The 26,458-nt window shown below is 42.2% G+C and overlaps 1 protein-coding gene across 1 annotated transcript in view; it reads right to left on the reverse strand.

Moving 5' to 3' along the window:
- Positions 1–26,458, reverse strand: part of GRIN2B (glutamate ionotropic receptor NMDA type subunit 2B) — a 421,963-nt gene that overhangs the window by 40,353 nt on the left and 355,152 nt on the right. The window contains exons 6-10 of the mRNA XM_012447678.2: positions 14,008–14,210; positions 13,033–13,204; positions 12,650–12,803; positions 9,285–9,410; positions 6,454–6,683 (exon numbers count right to left, since the gene is read on the reverse strand). Of these exons, the coding sequence (XP_012303101.1) occupies positions 6,454–6,683; positions 9,285–9,410; positions 12,650–12,803; positions 13,033–13,204; positions 14,008–14,210 (885 nt within the window). The remainder of the gene's footprint in view (positions 1–6,453; positions 6,684–9,284; positions 9,411–12,649; positions 12,804–13,032; positions 13,205–14,007; positions 14,211–26,458) is intronic.

Consider the following 26,458-nt stretch of genomic DNA (forward strand, 5'->3'; position numbering starts at 1 on the left):
GTGTCAGAAGTCATGGGAAGGCAAGAAGCACGTGGTCATTCAAGGGGAAGAGGGCAGTGAAGGGGACCACAAAAGAGGAAGGAGTAAAAGGCAACTGTGAAGCCCTGCTAGGAACCCAGTCATCAACTCTGGGTCATCTGCCTCCACGACTTGGAGGGTGACCACTACTAAGCCACTGGATGTTGAACTGAAGTTATATGGCTCTCTTGTCTCAGTCGAGATGGATTCAGGAATTAGGGCTTGGGGATGCCTGTTGGGGGACATAGCAAACCTATTCTTGAATAAAGCCAGAGAAGAAGTGGGGGTAGCTAACGCTGATGGACAGACCTGGGGCTAGCCAAGCCCCAGGGGTCTATTTTGGACCCATTCGGATTGAGGTCACTCTGGCAGGAATGAAGGAGGCTCAGCACTTGGGACAGCAGTCCATGGAAGGGTCACACTGGCTCTGCTGATAAAGAGAACAAATGGCAGGTGTCCTTTCCCTGCTCATGTGCATCCTGTACCCCACACACTCCCAGGATTTGGGGAGTTTTACATTTTCCAGACCTGCACTTGATCAGTGGCTCCAAGAGGACTAGTCGCCTGACAGGCCCAGAGACTCCCATGCATGAATCACACCCTTACATTTTGCTCAGCTACCTGGAGGTCCAACCCAGGCCCTCATTGCTAGCTCCCTGGATAGTCAGTCATGACTGCCACTTTCCCAGTTAAGCTATTTTTAGCTCAGTATTCCATGGTCTGAGCGAGATGGTCTGGGCCAGGACCAGAGCATGACAGATCGGGCTTGAGGTTGGCCGTCTCCTGCTGGCTTCCCGCCTAAAGTTAATAGGGCAGGAAAATAAATGTGTGCAGTGGAAGGCATGGCCCCATTTCCTCACACACGCTCAACAACCACCCAACATTTCAGGGTAGTTGAGTAAATATGCTCATCACCAGACTGAGTTTGCTCCTGAATGCATATTTATTTATTTGCCTGCATGTTGATTTAAAAGTGATACCTTTCCTATACCCCAAAAGAATACGAAGTGACTTCCACACCCCTATGGGACTTCTTGGAAACCTAGAATACTCGTTATTTCGAAAGTCATGGGGTCCTCATTTAGATGTTACATGGCCATCCTGATTGTACCTCCAGTGTTGCAGGCAAAGACAGCTACTCTCATTAAGCAGATGAGCACCTTTTTGACATTTGAAAGTTAATAAAGTTAATAAAGCTCCTCTAGTTCCTTGAGGAAAAGAGCTGCAAAATAGATTTCAGGCATGTGTCATAATGGTGGTAAGAATGTGTGAAAGCATTTGCAGCCAGATACCCTCGAGAGCCCAATGGTCAAATGGCAACCTTCTGTGACCTCTGCAGCCTCCATTTCCCTGTGGGCTTCCTTCAATCTGACCCCAGACCCCACTGACCCCATAACTGTCCCTCCCACTCCTAGTGCCACCGTTCTCCACCATCTAACAGTGGCTTAAAGCTAAGGGTCACTCTATGCACAGGCTAAAGTCAATTTGAGGGCCATTAGCCTGCCCAAGTACTGGAAATCACCATTATTCTCTATTTAAAATAATGTCTCTAAAAGGCTTATTAAATAAAGTGCAAATGTTGGAATGCTACCTAATTATTATGGCTCAATTAATTAGATGGCTACATTTTAGTAGAGGATAAGGATCTAACTTGTTAGGCTTCGATAAGGTAGATGGGAAGGTAGGAAGAAAAGTGAATAACTGGAAAAAACATCAAAAAGCATCAGGGTCTAAACAGGGTGGCAGGGGTTCAGGGGCCATAGGGAGCCAGGAACACCATAAGGGCAAATTACTTAACCTCTCCCAGCTTCAGTTTCCTCATCTACAGATAAAGATATTAATAGCACCATTACATAAGATAATCTATGTAATGTATTTGGCATAATGCCTGGCTTGTAAGAGCTGAAAAATATCTTAGCTGGGTTGTTATTGTTGAAGTTGTATTAATGATAATATCAATGATAATCACTATTAGTAGTGGTAGTGTTATTGTGCGCTGAGAAGGGTTGGGTTAAGTGGAATCAAGTCATTACATTAAAGGATATGGAATTCAATAAGAAAATGGGGGCAGGGGTATCAATACCAATCCTTACCTATGCCACAACTTTGCCTGAGATTAGCTACAAGCGAAACAACCTGGCAGAGTGATTTTAGAGCCAAATACACAGGGACTCAAATTTTGACTCTGTCACTTGATAATGTATGAATTTTGGGAAGTTACTAGTTTTCCAGAGTCTCAGTGTCCCTATTTGTAAAATGAGAATAATCATACCTGCATGAAGGTTATCCAAACAGCATACACAGAGCATATGTAATATACCCAGCACCCAGCGAATATGTCTCCCACCCTCTGGCCAAGCTCTTTCGCCTTCATACTATGGTTGGCAGACTGCAAAATGAGAAATCCATATGGATGGGTGAGAAATATGAGAATGCACTGTGGGCTCTTTGTTAAGAGAAGAAAGATGTCACTAGCTCCCTTGCACCCTCCTCCCACTGGGGGAGCTGATGGAATGTACAGTCGGGCTGCTGAATGTTAGAACTTGCACCCATATTTAGGTACAGCGTGTAGTGGAATAATTCTGAATTCACTGTAATGTGCCACCGCAAAATGGAAGCCTTCCAGTAGAAAGGAGCACAAAAATAGGTTTTCATGGAAATTTAACTCTGGTTTTCTACCTTAACATAAATGAAATCTGAGTACATGGTTTTTTTCTGCCAAAAAGCTGAAGATAATTTTTTTGAAAAGCTATAAATCGAATGGCTACAAATATCTTTCCATCATCACTCCAAGATATTTATCATTTGATCTGAGTTATATGGAAGATATATCATCTATAATAGTCAAAACAAGTTTAGGAACCCTTCTCCATTTTAAATGTTACTTCTTTGACGAAAATCTAATCACACTGAAAAATAATCTTCAAAATCACCTCATTTCTTTTCTCAACATTATTGTTTGAATGTCTTTATTCTTTTTCTAAATTCACAGAATATACTTCCTCTCATGCATTACCATTCCCCGTCCCAAGAATTTGTTTTCTTTAGGTGTTTTGAAGTAAGACTAAAATAATTTTAACATTTTAAGTATACTTTCAGAAAACTCTCTTTCTGATTTATATAACTGTCTCTGACACTGATATGCAGTCATTCGTTAGTTAAATGTTTTCTATAATTATGTAAATTATGTTGACAGATTCTGGTAGGGTGCTTACACTTTACCGTTTTGTCATCTGCAAAGTTATGGAATGTATCAGATAACCATTTTCAAATTAAACAGCTATTAAGGGGCACTTGCTGACTTGTTGGCTTTCTTTTCCTGTGATGCTGGGTCCACTGTTTTTGCCAGGTGCTCTTAAGTAAATATAGCCTCTCTTCTCTCCCCATAGACTTTTTTTTTTTCTGTCTTAATGATGACCAACTTATGATCATTGACTTTGTGGAGTTCATAGTCAGAATGAGGAATGTGTGGTCAGGTACAGGCCTTCAGATTATTTCAACAGACTGTGGAAGATACACGTTATAATAAAGATTTGAATAGTTGCCATTATAGAACACAGAATGACTCATTTCCCAAATGAGCTAGGGAAAGCTCCACAAATAAAGGGACCTCTAATCTAGGTTTTTAAGTTTCAGTAGGAGTTTGATGAGTGAAAAAGTGGGGAAAAAAGCCTCCCAGGCACATGCACAGATTGAGGTACAGTTGGGAAAGATGAAGAGTTGTGGATATGCAGGGTATCAGATGCAGGAACCCAAGCACTGGCCAATGAGGCTGGAGAGCTGGGGTCACAGTGGACATTATTTGCAAAGGTCTTGAGAGTCTCCATCTTTCTCTCTCTCTCTCTCTCTCTCTCTCTCTCTCTCTCTCTCTCTCACACTCACACACACACACGCACCCCTATCTTAATTCTATAAAACAAACTGATGGGATCCAACTTTTTAAGACATAAGCAACATGGTATAGAGGACAGACATGTGAGTATCCTGTCTGCTTTAAGAAGCCCAGAAATGATACTTATTTTATGGAAAAGAAAACTGTCTTCCTCCAGCTCAGTTACACTTAGTTCAAACAGAAAAGCATTCAGTTGTTACTGCGCGGCCCATGAGGGCAAGAGAAAGATAAATGCCATGTATCAAGTAATTTTCAAGACAACTGAAGGAAACATTTTGATATCCATGCAGATCCTCCACTTAACAGCTTAGACCCCCAAGAAGGTCTGTGACCTACCTCATCTCTGCCATATTGCTGTGCAGTGACATGATCTCACCATACAGTGATCCATGCGTAGGACATGATACACTACACCCCTGCCATGTCATGCACAGTGACATGGCCCTGCTATACTCTGTGTGGGTACATAGTCTACTACATCTCAGCCACAGGTCATGTGAAGACATGGCCTGTCATACCTCTGAGAAGTCTACACGTGGGCATGGCCCATCAAGTTTCTGCAACATCCATGTCTTACGGTGGTGCCTTAGTCCATTTTGTGTTGCTATAGAGGAATACCTGAGACTAGGTAATTTATAAAGAAAAAAAAGGTTCAGTTGGCTCATGATTCTGATGTCTGAAAAAGTTCAAGTTTGGGCATCTGGTGATGTCCTCAGGCTGCTTCCACTCATGGCGGAAGGGGCCGAGGAGCCAGCACGTGCAGAGATCACATGCAAGAGAGGAAGCAAGAGAGAGGGGAGGTTCCAGGCTCTTTTTAACAATCAGCTTTTGGGGACATTCTCATGGGAACTAACAGAGTGAGAACTCACTCAGTCCCACCCCTCCCAAGGAAGGCATTAATCTGTTCATGAGAGATCCACCCAGTGACCCAAACACAGCCCATTAGGCCCCACCTTTAACACTGGAGTTCAAATATCAACATGAGATTTAAAGGGATCAGACATCCAAACAATAGGAGGTGGTCATGGTCCACCTTACCTGAGCCACATCCAAGTACTGAGCCCTGAGGTTGTTCTCAGCCCCATTACTGTCCCAGTTACAGAAAGAGTCATCAAAAGGTGTTTGTGGTGGTGGCTTCAAATGGGGCTGAAAGGAGGTGTCTAACTCAAATTTGAGTTAGGATCATGATGAAAGATGTCGATGAAGGAATAATGAAAAAGAGGTTTAAAACAGTTAAGTAATAAATAGATGAATATATAAACATATCATAAATCCTGAGATGAGAGAGGTAAATAAAAGCTTCTAAATAAGAAGTATAAAAGAGAGAATTTTTTTTAAAATAAGGAAGAAAAAGCAAAAAGGAAGACAAATCAGAGAAAGAGATAACACGGAGTAAACACAGTAATACACACACACACACACACACATTTTCTCAAGATACTATTTATCTTCTCCACATGCTTTTGAATGTTCTTGATAAGTAGAAACATAGGAGAAATCAGACTCTGACCCCGAAGAGAAAAGGGTGATTCCTCCTTTTCACTTTTCCCAGACCATTTGCTGAAGTGGGTAGGGTTTTAGGTTGGACAAGTCTAACCCATGTGCAAAGCACCATTTGTTCTGAAGACACACCTGTCTATATCTCATGGCTTCATGCTGGGGGTAAGGGTAGGGGTAGAAAAATCACTACATTTCCTTAAGATTTATTTCTAAATCTTAGAGGTGAAATGTGTTGTAAACGCAAGTCTCCAAAATTATTTTGGCTATAAGCTTAATGGGACATTCCATGAAAGTGGCTCCTATCACTAGTCCTGGTTACACAGTTTCAGGAGACAGATCTCCCATGAAAAATGCGACGGTTCAGGTAGACTGGCGAGTCCAACGTATTTAGAATGGGTTTTGTACATCCTCATCCAGTAATGATGGGAACCAGCGACACTTTCCTTCTCTCTCAACTGCACAGGCCCGCAGGAGGCCTGCGATTAGTAAGGGGGCAGCCCATTCGTCAGCACCACACAGTGGCAATCGTCTAGTTAAACAGCAGTTACTTCTCTTCGAGACACAATGTGAACGACCCTCCTGCCCAGCCCTAGGAACACATGAGTGTGCAGTGTGGAACACAGGGAGAGCCCACAGCCAACACCACTGGGAATAAAATGAGGCCATCACGCGCCCGTCCCCTCAGTGTGGGTACACAGCGGCAGCCCTCTGACAACACCCCACACTGGCAGCCCTGTGCAGATAGGCCACCTATCCGCATACAACAGGAGGTACCATGCACTCAGAAAGCCGCTCACACACCAAGCCCTTTATTTGCAGCCTAGGGCGTACCAGTGACAACCTTTCACACATCAGGAGGCCAATATGAAGTCCTATTATTTCAGTTGGGAAACTGACTTCTACTCCCATGTTCCAATACAAGGAAACATAAGAAAGAACTGTTAATTCTGAAAATTCACAAGACAAGCAGGTACATGAGAACTTTGAGTATGGCTGAGAACAGGATTCAGAGAAAAATGGGAGATTTCAAATGGGTCTCTTACCTTTTTGTCGCTCAGGCCAGAAACCTGGTCCACATATTCCTCTTGGATCATGAAGGCAGCTAAGTTGGCAGTGTAGCTGGCCAGGAAGATGACAGCAAAGAAGGCCCACACTGACACCATGATCTTGGAGGTGGTCCCCTTTGGGTTTTGCACAGGTACGGAGTTGTTAAACACCAGACCCCAGAGCAACCAAATAGCTTTGCCGATGGTGAAAGAGGGGCCACCAGGCTCTGGCATGACAAAAAGGCAAGAATAAAAGTTAAGCCAGCATGCCTGATTCTATTTAAAACTACAAATACACAGGGCCTGTGAGTCCCTGCTCAGAGCAGGGAACCCTTCCACTAAAACCAAGCCCTTCTATAGACAGCTTTTACATTTGAGACTGTGCATCTCTCTTTTCCAGGGACTCTCAGGAGGGCTGCAGAGGGTTCCTTAGGAGAAAAACCAGAAGCCTGGAGGGTGTGTGGTGTGTGGGGTCTTTCTCAAACTAACAATCATGACTCCTTTCTGGAGGAGCCACCACCCTGCCCCTATATAGAAGACCCTCTCAAGATCACGTCAAAACTGAATAACAAAGGCCAACTATGTCACTATGGCCACACTTGGGTCATTACTGTCATTTTTCCATATATTTTATATTTGTATCTACAAAGAATGCATTTTAACCTCCAAAAACATCAGTAAGAAGTGTGTAAGATTGTTTTCTACCATTCATAAACCCCTCCAAGTCTGTTTACACTGATGCTGGATGGCATGGAATGCCCTTCTTCCTGATTTTCCTTTAGCTTCTAGCACTTAGTGCTTAATGTTTGAAAGACAACCCTGACCCCACTGCAATGCCAACACTTCCCAGCTGGTTTCCTGCGGTAGAAGCTTGTGTGTAAAAGAGTATCAGGAAGGCCAAAGAGGAAGTCATAGAATCCCGGCCTGGTTACATGGATCTAAGTGAAGAAAGCTGGCTACTTTTGACTTTGATTTCCCCCCACCTAAGCTTTGCACAGACAGTGCTTGGCTTCTGCCCATATATGTATTGTGACCTCACTGCAATCTCTATTTGCTGATGGTAAAATCTTGCCTGTTGTCTGAAACTCCATGTAGCCCCTCCACTGCAGAAATGAACATCTGCCTGCACAGTTTTACAACGTATCAGCACAGTCTTATGATGTAATCTGTGATCCTGATAGCATCTGCTCAGCCAAATAAATCATCAGGGACTACACATGTTGAACCCGATACCTAACTGTGCACACACATCTGTGCGTGTGGACCTTATTTCATGCAACAGATGTGTAACTAAAAAGTTGTTTATAAATCAAAATTTTGTAAATTGTAAAATGCTCTAAGGAGACTTGATATTTAACGTGGCCCAAAGTTGAATTCCTCTGTGAAGACAAACATCCTTCAGTAAAGTGAGTAATTGTAAGCCCTCGCTTTGAGCTTTCTTTGCGAATCTGGATTTTCACCTCTTTTGTTTTGTTTTGTTTTGTTTTCAGGGAGAGAAGCAGTGCACACTGACTTTAGTTCTTGACATTGCCAGCCTAAGTATATACTCATGTGATTCCCAGATGTTCTACTTCTTCCTGGTGCCACACAGGCTGGGATATAGGCCAGGGCTTCTGGACGAAGCGCCGGTGGAAAGCCCCTGACTGTACATACAGTGGAGACACCCCAACTCCCACCCCAGAATACACAAACCAAATTAAAAGGTAGGTCTCCACTTGGAAATACTTCAGTAAAGTGGCGTTTCACAGCTGGGACTGTGAATCCAACAGAAGCGTGAGGGAAGCGTTTACAAGACACTGCTGCTTGGAAACCTATCCCTAGAGATTCTTAATTAATTGGTGTAGGGTGGGGCTAGTTATTTTATTTTAACATGCAACCAAAATACAGAAACACTGTTTTGAAGCATACAGTGGTCTGAGCCCAACCCTAGACTTAGTGAATCAGAAAAGGAGGTCAAGCACCTGTGTCTTTTAGACGTCCCACAGATTATTCTTATGTGCAGCCAGGGTTAAGAATCTTTTCTCTTAGAGGTATAATTCTAGGATAGAGCTCACATTCTGGGGTGGAGAAGACTCAGCAAAGGCAGAATATTTCTTAATGCTGGGGTTCTCAGGAAGTTTTACAGGAGTTATTTACAAGGATCCTCTGGTCCCCTTTAGATTCATGTGAGCTTTTAAAAACTGGCATAAATGCCTCAAACACATGGGCAGCCCTCACATCTCTGGGTCTACCTACCCAGGAAATTGGACCATACCCAATAATAGCTACGAGTGAGAATTGGTCTTTCTATTTCATTTTATTTCCAACACCCAACTTTTATACTCTCCGGTAAGGGGGTTGAGGCAGGGGCATAAGCTTTGGAGATCTAGTACCTCAGTTGTGATCCTTTGGCTCTGGGGAACTCTACCAGCCGCAACCACCTGCATATACCCTGGGGCAACCCATTTCTTCTTGTTCTTAACATGTGTGTACAATCTGCCTTGTTAGTGACATCTGTTCCAACAGACTGGCCACAGCCTAAGGTTATCAAAATAGTCGGCTGTGACATGTTTATGCTACCCATATCTACCAACAGTTTTTCTTCTCCTTTACTTGGGGGTGGAACTAGGCTTGGGGCCAGGCATAAAGCAGACTTATAGATTCAAACTAACATCTTAACTGGGGTATTTCTAAAGAGACGCCAAGCTGGTGACCTAGAAATGGTCATCTGAGGTTTCCTTTTCAGAAACGGATAGGCTAGGGAAACTGCAGATAACAAACGATGAGTCCAGAGATTTGAAAATAAGGAGAAAAAAATGGAGAAATGCAGCAGTCCCAGCTGGCCTTACCTCTGCCATCAGCGAGGCACCTGTTATATCCTACAGGGCTGAAGTACTCAAAGACAAAGACAGCCACGGCGGAGACGATGAGCAGCATCACAAACATCATCACCCATACATCAGCGCTGAATGGCTCTGGGGAAGAGAAAATAGCAGCGCTCAGGGTTAAAACAGACAGCAAACAAATTCAAATTAATTCACATATTTATTTCCTACTTTAGGGGATGGGGAACAAACCAGTGTGTGGTCTGCCTTCAGAAGCCAGATTGTACCTGAGCCATTTCCTTAAAGGGCAAGGACTGTCTTCCTTCAAATACATGAAGAAGACAGCTTCATGCCCGTGAGCCTTTCAGGTTGTGGAGGCAGTTTCTGCCATTATTGGACCAAAATCTGGGTTTTTCAGTAAGTGGTGCAATTGGAAGAAGTACTGGCTATGAAGTGAGTGAGCTGTATTGGACTGACTCAGTTTATGTTCATTTCTATATGGCCACACCATGTAGTGAAGGCCTGCAAATGCCTTCTCCAGTGCTTCTGAGCTTTGTAGATAAAGTCATTCACAACAGTCCTATCTACTATTTTAGATTTGAACTGGTTCAGGAATAAGTGTGTACAATAAATAGCCAGTCCCCTTTCCCCCTCGTATCACTTTTCTTAAACTTCCTAGCCTAGATTCACTTTTTCAATCTACTTTGATGTGTTGTATGTTATCATCGTTGGGTAAGAGATCATTGGGTATGAGAATATAAATCAATGTTACAGAATCCATCCATGTTAAATATCAGTATCTGCAACAGTGGGAATTTAACAAGTGACAAAGGAGCATACCTAAGCTGTAATTCACAAACCAGCTACAATCTATCTGCCATTACCAAGTGATAGGGTTGATGGGACAAGACTGGGTAAGGTAGCAAGAATATTCTACGCATGCTTTCTTTAATATCTTTAATCATGTGTGTTGAATCCTTTCCAGTTGAGCTAAATATCTCTCTGGCTTGGAGGTGTCCAGAAACGAGAAACTATATTCCAGAAGCCATCTCTCTGAAGGCCTATAAAAAGGGACAATCACTATTCTGTCCCATGATACAATGCTCCCTCAATTGTGTCTCAAAATAGTTCTGGCCTTTTTAGCTGTCACAGCACATTGTAAACTCATAACTAAGTGAATTAACATGCTGTTTTCTCCATCTTCCAAATCATTAATAAAGATGAAGTTTAAAAAGGGGAAAAATTGGCTGAAAATTAGAAAATACATTTCTTACTCTGAAACCTACTTTATTATTGAACTCCCAAAGGAATTATAAAAGCCTGGTCACTTAATCAATTTTAAAAAGATCTTGATAAAGCCCGGGTGCTTAACACACCAACTGTGAAATGCAAAACCTTTCAATGGCAGCTGGAGATGCGAGGGTAAAAGGTACAATTCAAAGGCTCTCTACAGAGGAGCGGAGAAAACCTCCACACACTTGACTCTAATTGATTGCAATTCTACCCTGATTTCCTTTTGTCTAAGATTGGGAAATTACTGAGTAAAAACATTGCCTCTATGGTCTGTTCCTCACATTAGGCCCAGGGAGACTTTCTATACACAAAATACATCATCTGTTTTGGTCTTTACAATTTAGAAAGTACTTTTACGACATACTATATATATAATTTTTCTAATGACCCTTTCATCAGGGATTACTTTATCTATTTTATAGGGAGTAAAGGAGGACTGAGAGGGCAAGGTCCTTTCCAATTCGTACTCAGAAAGTGGCAGACTCAGGTTACAAACTGATGTAAACAGTAGGCATTTTTTTAAATCATATTACGTTGCTCTTTGTCCCCCACGCTGGTTCCTGAGTTAGGGGCTGAACTCTGAAATGGCCTTATTTGTACCAGAACACAGGTTCTGAAGGCTGCCATAGCTGGATTTTAATCCTAGAGCTTCCTGTTATCAGCTAAAAGACTGCTGGAAAATGGCTTAATATGTCTAAGATTCAGTTTCTTAAGCTATAAAATAGGTATAATAACATTTTGAGTTAATATAAACTAAGGATGTACAATGATGCCTAGCACATTATATAGTAGGTGCTCAATAAATGTTGGCTTCTCTTATCCCTATAACTAACTCCTCCTCCTCTGAACACAGACATAAACACGCTTTGCCTGGCATTTCTATGCCATTTCAGGGACACACTGATATATCATTGGCTCTGCCAGTTTACAAGTTAGAGTAGTGCTGTACTGATAAGGTTAGAATTAGAATGTAGTCTTGTTTCTATCTCTTAATATTCCAATTATCCTTGTAAAGAAAAAAAAAGCAAATAAATTATGTACAGCAGCTATGAGATTAATGCATACAGTGTGCACTATTTAAAAACATTTCACATAAAATTGGCAAGGCAGGAATTTGCTTCACTGTAAATAAAAAGATTAGCTAAGAAATTGGAGTGATTTATAGAAAAATTCTATGGAGCCTATAACTCCACTTTGTAGTGCATTAATTGAATTAATTCCCTGTCGTTAGAGCTTAAAGAAAGGTTAGTCACTGTCTACTGTAATAGCCCCATTTAAAAAATGGTGATGTCTCTTAAAGAGTTGGTGACTCGTCCAGGGGCTTACGGCTTGTTTATGCCAAACCCAGTCTCCTTTCTGCTAGCCCAGCGTTGTGTTTTCAAGATGACATTTTACTTTCCAACCCCTTGTTCCATGGACCCTGCAAAAACATATGGAGTATGAGCTCACAAAAGACCTCATCTAATTGAAGTCTTGGCCTCATCTCACCCAGTCTTATATCACATCTGAGATTTTTGACATTTAAGTAATGCTGGGGAGAATGGTATGGGGAGGGGTGTGGTGGGATGGGAGGCAGAATCAGATCAGCTCTATCTGGCAAAGCCTCAGAAAATTTGTGTGGAAACAAAAAAACTTTTTTGGTAGCACTGAGCTCAATTCTTGCAGATAATTAAAAATAAATAGATAGTTCAATGATATCCAGAATTAGAAATTATTATGGCAGGAAGCAGCCTCAGAGATCAGCCTAGATGAAATGACTTCTCCTGTGGATGAAGAAACTGAATCCTGGGATAGAGCGAATTTGCTCAAGGTCAAATGCTGACCAAATGGCAGGAACAGGACTACAATAGGCCCTCTGAGGACTAGCCCAGTACTGCTTTCTTAGGGGCCATTATGCTTTCCTATTTTTCTGGGTACTCACCAGTTTTCAAGTTTGAGAGTAATTAGTTTTGAAGTCCCCTAAGTGAAGTCTCTGGCTGAGTTGAGCTTCTAGCAAACCACCTCCTAGCTGGAAGAGCCACATGCTCCTTCATTGTTCCTTATTTCATTCCCCATCCATATGTCCATTTCCTTCCACCAGCAAACCCATCATTTACCTAAGAAGGCAGAAGGTGAGACAGTCCCATTGCTGCGTGACACCATGACACTGATGCCTGTCTCTATGAAGGGCACAGAGAAGTCGACCACCTCCGACCGTTCCTCATTGATGGTGAGTGAGCCCACTGCCATGTAGGCCCTCTTCATGACCACCTAAGAGAAAGATGCAATGCTCCAATTAAAACGTTCAAGAGGGCAAGTGACCACCACGAGGAAAATACTCATAGCCTCGCAGTGGTTTTCTTTGTATAATGGGAACAATACATCCTATTTACCATTTTATATTTTCTGAAATTCATAAAGTGAGCATGTTTTAAACACATATTTAAAAGAAGGAAAATAAATGAAAATGAAAATGGAAACAGCCCTTCCAGACACTCACCTCTCCAATCATACCATTCCAGGTTCCATTGATTTTCTTCCCATGCTTGCCATTGGTAACCAGGTAAAGGTCATAGGTGAACTTCACAGATTTAGAAATTTTCTTAAGGATGTCGATACAGAACCCTTTGCAGCATTTTTTGATGTAACCTGGCTCCTCATCTGTTTTATTCCTAGGCAATTAAAGAAACAAAAACAAAATCAGAAAATAAAAAACAAGGCTTTGTACAAAAAGGCAACATTTATTACCCTTTGCCATTAAAAAATGTTCAACTCCAAAGCAGGCTGCCTTCACAGCTCAGCACAATTTATACTAGACTCAAGTGAAGAAATAAAACAGAAAACAGACCTGTAATATTCTCATTATCTCGTCACATTGAGCTATGTTTCCTCCAAATTTTAATTCCCCTTTGAAGTACAAAATACATAAGAAAAGGGTGCATATTGGAAGGCTTTGGTTCAGTGAATTTTCACAGACTGAACTCCTCCTTTTAATCAGCACCCAAATCCAGATACAGAAAAGTTACCAGCACCTGAGAAGCCTCCTGTTCCCCATTCTAGGCACTTCACACCAAGAAGAGCCATTATCCTGACTTTTAAAAGCATAGATTATTTTATATTTTTCAAAAAATTAGTTCTAAATCTCAAGATTTTGGGACATGCTGGCCCAAGAAAAATATTTAAACACCAGAAGTAAACTTAAATCTCCGTAAACTTGAGGTCCTATTCACTGAGGCCAAGCAAGACCAAAGAAACTTTAGCATAGGAAGTTAGCCATCATTTTCCCAGGTCACCATCTGGACAGAATGAGACAACAGACCAGAGTGCTGCCAAGTAATCCCACAGCTCAAAAGCAACTGGAAATCAGACACAGTGCCCAATTCTCATGCCTCAGGTCTCAGGCCAGCCAAGTGCTAACAGGTGCATCAAATCAGACTCTCCCATGCCACCCAAAGTCATTGAGGGGATGCCATACTCAGTGATTATGCGTTTTTGGCAGGGGACTGTGTTCCTCATGCAGGTTCCACTGAGAGGATCCACACTTTCCACAATCACAAATGGTGCCTCCTCCAGGGTCACAATGCTCAGGTGGTCATCCTCCTGCTCTTCAGTCTCAGGACACATTCGGGGCCACACATAGTACTTCATCTGCAGGGACTTGTCTTTCCACTTCCCCACCTGCAAAAGGATGAACACAAGAATCAGAAACCACTGGCCACAACATAACAGCCCTGTCCCAGTATCATCTGAATAATCCCAGGAAGCAGCTAAACAAAAGCCAACAAGTGCCAGCATTGTACCTACTAGAGAGAGGAATATTTTTTACGTCATATACCCCAAATGAGACTACTGTGTCTAAATGTAAGAAAGCCAATATATTCATTTATCACTCACTTACCAAACATTAAATGAGAACCTACTGCTAAGCCCCATGGCTCAAAGAAGCAGCATTCTGTCCTTCATGAAGCTCACAGTGAGTAGAGTCAGATATGTAAAAAATATTTTGGAACACTGTGTAGTAAGTGCTAAACTGAAGCTGTAGCAAGTGCTGTGAGGTTGCTGGAGTCCCCTGCATTATGAGTGGCTGTCAGTTTTTTTCTACTTAACTGTAACAAGGAGCATGATGGTGAGAGCAGCGAATAGCTTTGGAAAGGTCAACAGAACAATGGGAGCAGATGAGCCAAAAGGATGCGTTTTGGCTGTAAAAGAGATCCAGTGGGGAGAGCTCGATGGATCTGAATTGGAATAAAATGACAAATTGGGATTAAAGAATACTAACACAGTTCATTTAGGAAGGGAGCATGGTTAGGCTGCAGATGAACATGGGTCAATGCAGATGTGCACCTCCTGGGCTGGGTGGAAGCCAAGGATGAATCAGATATGTCTTTCTATGAACCACCACTTATGGCCACACAGGGTGGGTGCCCCAACACCAGGGAGCATCATCCACATGGACACCAATGTGAAAGGCTAGTGCCCCTGAATCATGAACATGGTGGCCTGCTGTCAACCATCCTGAGAAATGTATGGGTTCCATTGTCTTTTGGAAGAGCCACTCATTCCTATTTTTATAAGGGAATCCACATGGGGCTTTGTTGAGGGGTTCTCTTTCTCTCCGTGTCATTGAGTTTAATGGAGAAAGAAGGAATACTTGCTCATTTTCTATAACTGAGCATCTTCAATTATAATAAGGAATTATGGATTGCAAGCATCTGCATATTCTCCATGATTTCCTCCATGCAGCAATGCAAATTTGTAGAACAGGTGAGGCACCAGGAACTACAGGACTACCTCATTTATTAACTACAGAAATCAGTAAGAAGCAACAAGTCGGTGGCACTTCATAAATTTTCAAGCAAATCGGCTTGGGTTTTCATATTAATGCAAAACCCAGACTCCTTCCTTCTTGGTGTCTTTGTCCAGTAGCCTGCATAGCCACTGCCCTTGTATTACTGCATCATTATAAGGCAGGCAGTGGCCTGGTGGCTTGTGCTATCTTACTTGACACCTCCATAGTCCTTGCTTGGCTGATGCTGGTTGGTTTTCTTTCAAGGGTATAAATGATGTTTTGCTTCTTTGTTCAGAATCATGCACTGAACCAAACATTTGCTTTCCTTCATGTGTATAGTATTCTCTGTACTATTGATCCTGATTTTAGTACAAGTCGTTTTTTTCTCATATTGCTAAGACTATTTATTTCGAAAACCGAAATTTCCAAATGGCTCTCCAGCAGTGGAGATACTAATGTCCTCTGCCAGTCGGGGCAGGTAGGAATTGGGAGAGGAGAAACTCAGTCCTGAGTGCCCAGGACATTGGTCAACCTCATCCTCAAACAGGCCTATTTGTTTGGCCAAACTGGTTTTATATTCTTCATGTTCAATAATGTGTAAAAGGTTGAGAAGCCCTAAAGTACCTATTTATTTCATTCCTATCATCTTCCCTCAACAGTCCCTTTTGATTTTTTTTTCCTCTTAAATCCAAATTTATTCTCTTCCATCTTTATTGCTACTAGCCTAGCCTAATACAGCCCAGCGGCCCATTCTGAGATTATTGCAGGAAATTTCAAACCTCACTAAGGGTCCCCCCAGAGTCCACTGTGGACACTACAGCCAGATGGCTTTCTTAAAACACAATTTTGTCCTATAATCCTGATTCAAAAATTTCAGCAATCTCTCACTGTCCTCAGGATTGTACGCAAATTTACACCTAGATAGTCAAGGTCTGTACATTGAGTCTAGCCTACCTTGATACAGTTAACTTCACTCTTTTACATCATCAATCCTTAGTTCAACTTGGAAAAGGAAGTTGTTGGTATTAGGGGCTAACACGGATGAATCAGGAACACTCTGCAACAAATTAGCTGTATTTTCTTTTCTAATAGACTTACTATATCTGTGGGGAAAATGCTACAGACATAAAATGTTGGCAGCATTTCTCAGATACTATTGTGAACAGTATGAATATTGCATACTTTGATAGATTTGAAAGGAGTTTAAAATCTGTATGTGAAGAGGAAAAAAAGAGATTTTTAATGACTGCCAACATAGAAAAAAGTCCCTAGTGTCATGTCAGGGGACTCTGTTCTTAGAAGTGGCCTGAATAGTGCTTTAGAAAACAAAATAGAAGTTATGCTTACAAAATTTCAGACAACAGAAAACTGGATAGGAGGAAAGATAAAATGCATTGCAGAATCAAGTTTGGAGGAGATATGAATTAGTTGGAATGATGGACTGAAACAATTGAATGAAATATAATAGTATTTATACTCAAAATCTAGCATTTTGGTGTTTTAAAAAGCAATGCACAGCATTGAAAATGAGATATTTTAATCAGCAGTCTACAAAAGCTATTGCAATAACAATGGTACGTTTATAGACCTATGTCATCTAGCGTATGGGGTGAAGGGAAGGTACGAATAATCCTACCCTGCTCTGTGTTCATCACACCACAGCTGGAAAACTGGGTTCTGAACCTATAATTCTACAATCTACTGATTTGTATTAAATATATCATTCTCATTTCCCCAACATTAGTTTGTTCACGCAGTTCCCTCTATCACACGCTTTCCCAACTTCCTACCAAGTTGGCTGGATCATATCCTTACTTCATGTCCATTCAGTTCAAGCACCAGCAACTGCACATGGATTCTGTGCCAGGCACTGGGCTATGTGCTAGAGGTAACAATACCAGGTAGCATTTACTGAGGGCATAGATGTGTTAGGCACTGACCATATCTGATAATCTCATTATATCACAGTGAGCCTGTGAGATTGAAACTCACATTTAATGTTTCATTTTACAGATGGCTACAGAGGGGTTTGATGACTTGCCCAAGGTCCCATGGTAAGTGACTTGAAGCTGAGCAGTCTGACTCCAGAGCTTGGGCTCCTACCCACCACACTGCACTGCTTCTCTGACAATGAAGGAGTAAGACATGGTCCTTTTCCTCTGAGGACAGTCTAGGGGAGAAGACACTATCCATCGACAATAATATCAAGTTAGACTTTGGTAATTACTCTAATAAAAGATATCAATAGATGAGGCGTGGTGGCTCAATCCTGTAATTCCAGCACTTTGGGAAGTCGAGGCAGGCGGATCATGAGGTCAAGAGATCAAGACCATCCTGGCCAACATGGTGAAACCCTGTCTCTACTAACAATACAAAAATTAGCTGGCTGTGGCGGAGAATCACTTGAACTTGGGAGGCGGAGGTTGCAGAGAGCTGAGATCACACCACTGCACTCTAGCCTTGGTGACAGAAGGAGACTCCGTCTCCAAAAAAAAAAAAAAAAAAGATGATATAAATAAGTACTCTGGCATTCAGAGTAGAAGTGATGATTTCCAAAAGAATCAGAAGAAATCTCACAGAGAACCTCCTCTTTGAGCTGGGGCTTGAAATGTAAATGATAGCTGAGGAGGTAAGAGTTATTTATCTGCCAAGGCAAGAGCAAGAGTGAAGGAGCAGAGTGGTGCAGAGGCTGAGTGAAAAGTCCATGGATCATTCTTCACAGCGGCAAGGTCTGAGGCATGGGGAGCAATGGTCTGGCTCAGTTCTCCTCCTTACAGGCCTGCTCACTGTAGCCGGATGATCTCTGCCATTCTTGAGAGCTGACTGGATTGTGCTCTTCTCTTCCCAACTCCTTGTTCAAGGGTGTCAGGCTGGTAGCTTGAAACTGGCATGAGCACCATGAAGTTGACAAACACTGTCAATCAGGCTCCCTCTGTCCAGCCCCACCCCTCGATTATTAAACACTACTGGCTCACCACTGCCCAGAACGCAATCATTAATCATTTCATGCTATCTACTACCTTCTTTAATAATTTTTTAAATGTTCCAGGTCACTTGTCTTTTAAACTAAACTCTAAACATGTCTCTGAGTATTTCTGAGACTGTGAACATATTTCTAAAACCCTCTGAGCCTCAGTTTCTGCATCTATAAAAATTGGTGTGTGGACTTCTGAGGTACCTTCCACATAATTTCATGACCATACTTTCTTTAGAACAGGGGCTCTCTATGTTCTACAGATTAAAGCCCAATGAAGAGGTGCTCTTAGAGTTACTTTTAGAAGGGATGGTAGTATCTGATTTGTTTCTACAAAACACTAGCCTGTCTTAAAGTCGTGATTTTTTTTCTTGTTTCTTCAAGGAAACAAGGGTTAGGGTTTAGGCTTAGGGTTAGGGTTTTTCTTCAAAGAAACAAGAAAAAAAATGAGAAGGAAAGTTAAATTAGTTGAGTACTGAAAGGAAAATGTTTTTGAAAAAAAAAATCTATGAGTATCAGATTCCCAATTCCAACGAACAAGGCTCATATTAAATAACATGTTTAGATCGTCACTGCCAATTCTTTATGGGGCAAGGCAGGTTAGAAATGAGTAAATGACTAAAATTAAACAAAAAGGAAAAAAAATGTATGTAGAAGAACAAGGTATATTTCAAGCAATTCTTCTCTTATAGGGGAGAAAGTATGATGAAAAATATAAATGGAAATATAAGTGGAATGAAACATAGAAAATCGAGAAAGAGAAGCCAGACACACCAAGGACACATCTCGAATGTACATCTAGGATGTCCAAAGTGGTGTGAGTCTGCAATCCTGGAAATGCAGACAGTAGCAGAACAGGAGGTATTTCAGAGACAACATGGCGAGAACTGAATGACGAATTTATGCTCCAGATTAAAATACGATCAGGAAAATAAAACACCTTAAAAAAATAACGAAGAAAATGACTGTAAAGCACTCAGAACTCCTTTGAGGGAAACACTAAACAAACATCATTACCATAAGCACATTTCACAACATCTGTCTACAAAACATTCTGTTATCTGCCATACTAACATTTCAAAAGATCTCTTGAGGACCAAAATCATCTTTCTCAAGAGAGAGAAAAAAAAAAATCTTAGCTTAGTTTTTTCAGAAAAACAAGGAGTGATGTTTTAGAGTTCCTGGTTTGGTTCTCTCAGTTTAAGGTGAACACCTGAATAGCTGGGGATTTCTCCTCGAAAGGAAGTCCACCTTACAAACCTGTGGTACCTTCTAATGGACTTGGCTCCTAAGGTTTCCCTTAGGAAAATTCTGGGGAACTAATCCATAATGCTTTTAGACTTCAAAGTCTTCCTTCTGCTAACAGATTCCTCCATTACTGCCAGTGAAATTGGCACCAATTAGCACCGTGACAAGGCCACACATTAAAAAGGACCACAGAGACCGTGTTCCTCTCTGAAAGCCCCCTGCATTTGTCCCGCCACCATGAACAGCTGATGTGAGCAGAAGGGTGAATGTGTCACTGTAAAGAAGGGAGAGGGGACCAGGGCAGGGTATTGCGGCCGCTGCAGTCCTTGCACAGATCAGCAAAGGACATCAGTCTCCTCGGGCTGCCGCTCTCGTCTGCACAGAAAGTCATTTTTTAAGATCCTGGAACAAAAGCACTTATTAGAGCCTCTTTAGATGTCAAAGGTTATTTTTCAAAAATCAAAGAGTTTTTGTTTATTCTTGAGATGACATCTGGATCTAACACAAAACACTTGCATTTATTTTAAGCCTTCATCTGACTTTTAAAATGTGAAACTTAAAGCTACATGCTATTTCCCTGAGCAAGATAAAGGAACGGGGAGAGTCTCTGCAAGGCATCCCAAACTCTCAAATCCAGGGACTCTCCCCAGCCACGTATTGGTGCTGCCCCGGGAAAGGCTTAGACTCTGAACAGAGCAGAAATCTGAGGATAAAAGGACACCCTTATTTCCCCACTCCCAAAGCTATACATCTTAACTCTGAGGATTTTTAACATTTGAATATATGATAATACTACATTTTGCTCAATCTTTTTTTTTTTTCTCTATTTACCTATCCTTAGTTTGTTCTGTGCTACTATAAACAAAATACCACAGACTGGGTAATTCATTTTTTAAAAAATTTATCCCATACACTTCTAGAGGCTGGGAAGTCCAATATAAAGGTGCTGACATCTGGCAAGGGCCTTCTTGCTTCATTATCCCATGCAGAAGGCAGAAGGGCAAGAGAGTATGTGTGTGAGAGAGCAGGCACTTTTATAATAAATCCACTCTCTTGATAACCAACCCAATACTGTGATAATGTCATTCACGTATTCATGAGGGCAGAGCCTCAGGACCTAACAGCCTCTTAAAGGTCCCACCTCTCAACAACATTGCATTGAGGATTACGTTTCCAACACATGAACTTTGGGGGACACATTCAAATTAAAGTACTACCTCTCCCCCTCCATTATTTGTAATCAACTGAACATTCTAGTACTGTGTGGCCCTTCATTCTCTGTATCCATTCAAAATACATCTACATATATACAAAGAAGGGGATTTGTGTGACTGTGTATGTATGTGTGTTTCCTAAATCGAATCATAATATACACGTTTCTCGCCACTTACTTTTCCCACTTCAGTATGGAATTTCTTCCAACAGTAGATCTAACTCCTTTTAATAACTGCATAGTAGCCTATAATAATGATTGTGCCTTGTTCAAGCATACCCCTATTGATAAATATTTAGGATATTTCCAAAAAGTTAAACAAAATATGTAATACATATGTTAGTATTTCTATGGCATCAATTCCTAGTAATGAAGAAGTAGAATCAAAAGGTATGTAGGCTTTTAAATGTTCTCAATGGTGCCAGAATACAATTTTCAACAATTGACATTCCTATCAGCAAAGCACAAGAGTGCATCTTCAGAACTGCTCACACTCTCCCCAGCACTAAGTTTTTATCACTATTAAATGCTTGCCAAGGTGAGGAATGAAAAAACGATATCTTCCTGCTCTAATTTTCATCTTCTTGCCTCACAGTGAGCGTGAGCAACTTTCCACATCTCTTAGCCATTTAGGTTTTCCTCTTTTTCCCTCTAGTCACATCGTTTTCCCATTTTCTATTGAGTTGTTTGTCTTTCTTATCTATTCACAGGGAAGAGCTCCTGGTGTACTATGATAGTAACCCTTCATCTGTCAGGTATGCTTGAAATATTGTTCCCACTCTGAGATCTGTCTTCTGACTTTTTTTTTTCTGTGCACAAAATTTTACTTTTACTGTTTTTCTTTTGCAGTAAAACATAATATATCTTTTTAAATAGAGCGTTTAGTTTCCTATCTGACTTGGAATCTACCCCACTCCCAAAGTGTTCTTCTTTGGTCTTTCCTAGTATACTTTTGCATGGATCTCTTCCTATCCCGCGTGTGACAGAGAGGCCGTTTTGCTTTCTATGGCTGCCTGCAGGACTGTACCCTTTCCATGTTTCAGGAACGTTCTGCATTCTTCTCGGCCCTTCTCAGGCCTCTCCACTGCCATGATACTGTCCCTGATCACCCCAGCCCCAAGAAAAAGCTTTCTTATTTGATCTCCTATAATAGTTTTGTGGGTCAACCTCTCCCTTTGGCCATCACATTAAAATGTTAGCTGTATTTCAAAATTCATATCTCTGAATTGGTCTTTAAGCCCTTTGAGGGCAGGGACTATATTAATGTTCCTCTTTTTGTCCCTTGTACTGGCATGAATAACAACTGTGTTGTCAGTAAATTACTGACTGATGTCACTGCACACCCTCCACACAGCCTCCACTAGATATCCCTCCAGTGTTCTCTCTTCCATGAAAAGGATGTAGGATGTAAAGCCTGCTACATTCTGTTTCTCTTCAGCCTTCCTGATTATAAAGTTACCCTGGACAGACTCAGTTCTATGTAAATTGCTCTAAGCACAAGGCCACTGGTATGGCTTTGATGCTTCTTTTCCTAATTATTTGCATATTCGGTGACACCTAGGTTTAGAAATCCAGTTTTTGAAATATGTGCTTGAAAATAATTTCCATAGTTAAATTTGATCCATGACTGCCTTTGGCTTATGACTGCCTCGTCACTTACTAAGCTGGGGACCAGTGGCTCTGGGTACACACGCTGAAGGGAAGCCCATCTAGCCAATCCTGCCTGGCACCTGCATGGCTCTCCCAGGGACACTGAGACATCGTTGCCATTTCAGGCTTCAGATGCTATCCCTGGCTGAGCCCTGCCTCTCCAAGAGAGCCCAGGCCCCCTGAGTACCCATTGTTGCTGCTGGGCACTGCCCTCTGAGTGACTCTTGTTCTCTGCTCATCCCTCCCTCCCTGTTTCCTACTCTGGAGAGTGAAGAAATGGGAAAATGGGGGAGGTGGAGTAGACACACCTGCCAGGAATAGAAGTTGTTGATTCCCTGGGCACCAGAGAGCAGTTATGGTCATTTCAGATAAAACCACGGATGGAGATGTGATCATATTAGAGTAATTAGAGCCATCAGGGACCAGGCCGAGGGCCAGGCACTTCTCACGGAGGTCTGTCAATTCATTGCCACCAACTCCAAAAGAGGTGGATATTATTAATTGCCTACAATATAGACCAAAAAACCCAAGGCTCATTGAGGGACCAGAATTTTATCTCTGATTTGTTTGACTCTAGCAGCTCATATTTTTTTCACCATGCTATGTTACCAAGAGAATATTCCTGACCTCTATATTCCTTGCAAACTTACTGTGACCTAAGAGAGTAGAAGAGTGGTTCAGCTCACCCTAGTATCCCAAGATCCCTGATGGTTGTATCTAAAGGGTTCATGGCAAGTGGCAACTGAAGTTCCTAAGAAGTGCCAGATAGGCAGAATGGTGGCAGGTGGCAGTGGGAGGCTGGGTACTGACAAGCTGCATGACCTCGGATGAGTTATTTAACCTCTCTGTGCCTGGCTCATTAGTTTTCTGCAAGCATTTGCTATTTCTTCTCCTCCTATTCATTATTACTATTACTCCTACAATTGAAAACATCAGTGTAGCGCCTTAATGTAACTAACTTCTTCCCAGAAACATAATTTTTTGTGCAAGTGACTTACAATTGTCCAGGTGGAAATACTGAACAACCTCCACTTCCCAAGTTTTTAACACATTTTTTTCCAAATGTCAGGATAAACTCTATGAGGTTCTTTTGGTTTCATTCAATATTTTCATTCACGTGCAAATAAAAACAGAAATCACAGGAATAAAAATGCTACTACTTTTCTGAATTTACCAAAGGTCTTGAATCCAAAGAGTCCTACTGAGCCAGGTGCTGCCTCGTGATAAACCCCTCCCGAGGACAAGATGGCATTTTGGAAAAGAGCATTAATTATTTTGGGTCAGAGAATTTTGTAAACAGTTTGCTAAACAGGCTCAAATAGGTGGAAAGATTCAACAGGATTTCCCAAAGTTTCTAATGCCTCTTGGCTCAAGGGCTCAAAACCTCCCAAGCCACAACTCTACATCCTTGGGAAGCCAAAATCCTCAGAGTCCTATTCTTAGACTTAAAGGAGCTCAATTAGTGAGAACTGAATTCTACCTTCTCCTTTGATGTACCTTCTTCCAATGAAGACCTGTCTTCTGGAACAAAACTGGGTCTGAAACTATCTTCTGGGACATGCAGGACCCAGTGAGGAACCTCGCAAACTTAAACAGACCACTCCCTCTAAATCAACTTCCTCCTGGACATGTGTGCACCATGCCCAAGGTTTTGGCTTGCTCCAGAACACAGCTCAGGAGTGATGCTGATCTGCTGACTGATAAATGGTAGGTCGGCTCTAAGGGTGCTGTTATAATCTGCTTTTGGGAACTGGGTCACAGGCTGCAACCACTGACACTGCTTGTCATCAGGTTACCTTGTCATTACTGTCTACCTGTATTCTCAAATGACAGTTGTGAGGGTAGACAGCAAAAGTGTGTAATGTTGCATGTATCTGAACTGTGACTCCCTGGATTTGAGCACTGACTTAGAAGGTCTTCATTAGTACTTAGGTAAATATGTATGTATGTGTATACTCATTTATTCATTCACACCACTTTATTCTAATTTGTAATATTGGTAAAGAATATAGCTGAAGTCAGAAAGGCCCAATTTGAATCCTTGCTTTTCCACCATTGGTTACGTGTGATTCTGGATGAGTTCCTGAATCTTTTTAACCCTGTGTTGTGGATGCCTACTGTCTGGCTACCAACCAGCTATCCCTGCCTCTCCTTTTTACTCACTGTCCCCTCTCTCCCCTCATTGTAGCTCATTGTCTCCTCCTCTTGTGAACTGCCCCTTCCTCAACTCCAACCATGTGGTCCTGTGGAGGTTGCCATTTTATTCCACCTCCTGGTCCACCCACTGACCCAGCCACAGCTGAGAGGTTGAGGGGTGGGGCACCTGACTGGCTAGGTCAAATTCTTGGGATTTTCGGTAGGACTCAGGAGAGTGTTAATTCAGTCTCATTCCAGTGGTATAAGCTATAATATGTAAAATTCAGAAGCTCTGGGAAGCCATGTTTTGTAACCTATGGAGAAACTGACCTATGCAGAGAGAAGAACGAAGCCAGTAACCACTGAAAAGTAAATACAAGTGAGAGTATGAGCAAGATATATGACGGCATCAGAGTCCCAGTTTATGGCTATTCTGGGGGGGCTCAACCACATTCTCATTGTGGGTTCTGTTGAGATGACCCACTATCCTATAATAAAGTTGTCTTTTGCTTAAGCTGGTTCAAGTTGTGTGTCTATTCTGTTTTTTTTTTTTTTTTGAGACGGAGTTTTGCTCTTGTTACCCAGGCTGGAGTGCAATGGCGCGATCTCGGCTCACCGCAACCTCCGCCTCCTGGGTTCAGGCAATTCTCCTGCCTCAGCCTCCTGAGTAGCTGGGATTACAGGCACGCGCCACCATGCCCAGCTAATTTTTTGTATTTTTAGTAGAGACGGGGTTTCACCATGTTGATCAGGATGGTCTCAATCTGTTGACCTCGTGATCCAGCCGCCTCGGCCTCCCAAAGTGCTGGGATTAGAGGCATGAGCCACCGAGGTGTCTATTCTTTATAATCAAAACATTTCTCATAATGCACTGTGTATTTCACTCATAAATGGCAAGATAACTATCTTTGTGGGGTTCTAATGAAAATGAAATAAAATAATGTACATAAAGTGCTTTGCAAAATGCCTGGAGCATGGTGAGCCCTGAGAAAATTACAGTGGTTGTGGTGGCAGTAGTGACATTTATCATCGCCAGTTTCTGTGAACATCTCAGGAGCCAAGAAGTATGTTAAGTTGCAAGTGATAGGGAGATTCCTCGGCCATTCCTAAAAAAGCGTCTCGTCAAAGGAAGAGTAGCAGGGGGCCCCCACTCTAGTTCTTCGTGTCTGGGGTTTAGGCAGGGCCAATCGGCTAGAGTTCCTGTTGTTTTGATAGTGACCTGTGGCTGCATTCTCCTCCTGGCCCTCAGGCCTTGTGGGGGTGCTTGAAGAGCCACAGAGTTTACAGTCACAGCCAAACGCACTCAGCAGGTCACTTGGCATCTCTTACCACCTGCTCATGTGCCAGACCCTGCTGCCAGGTGCAGTCATTGGCATGCCTTCCGTCTCCCCTTCTACTCCCCATGCACTCCTTCGACAGGTTCCTTCCCAGGATTAAGAGCTCATAACCAGAAGGGTCCTTAAGACCCCCACTTAGGGGTTCCCCATGCCAAGTAAGTGGCAGAAACAGGATTTGAACCCAGGCAGTCTGACACCAAAGTCTTTGGTTTTTACCACTCCTCTCTGACACAAATAATTGCAGAGAACAGTATCAGGCATGTCATAATCATGTCTAATAAATGGTGTTGATGCAGATTACCCGCCTGTCCTATTCTCCTTGGCAGCTCTGTGTGCCTTGGGCCTGCCATAGCATTAGATGCTCTAGGGGCCCAGAGAAGCAGGAGGATGAAAGGCACTGAGTGGAAACTGCCACCATCCAGAAGGCACCAGGTTGCTGCAAAGACCCCTTGGAGTCAGAGATGATTATACTGCTCTTCAAATGAGGCTTACTGGACTGGTCCCCAGCTTCCTCTGCCCCTCGCCTCCTGATGAGTCTCATCACACCCTCTTCAGGATCCTCCTCTGAATTTCGAATGT

The sequence above is a fragment of the Aotus nancymaae genome, unplaced genomic scaffold (assembly GCF_030222135.1).
Source record: "Aotus nancymaae isolate 86718 unplaced genomic scaffold, 86718_ANA_hifiasm-v0.15.2.pri h1tg000016l, whole genome shotgun sequence".
Taxonomy (NCBI): Eukaryota; Metazoa; Chordata; class Mammalia; order Primates; family Aotidae; genus Aotus; species Aotus nancymaae.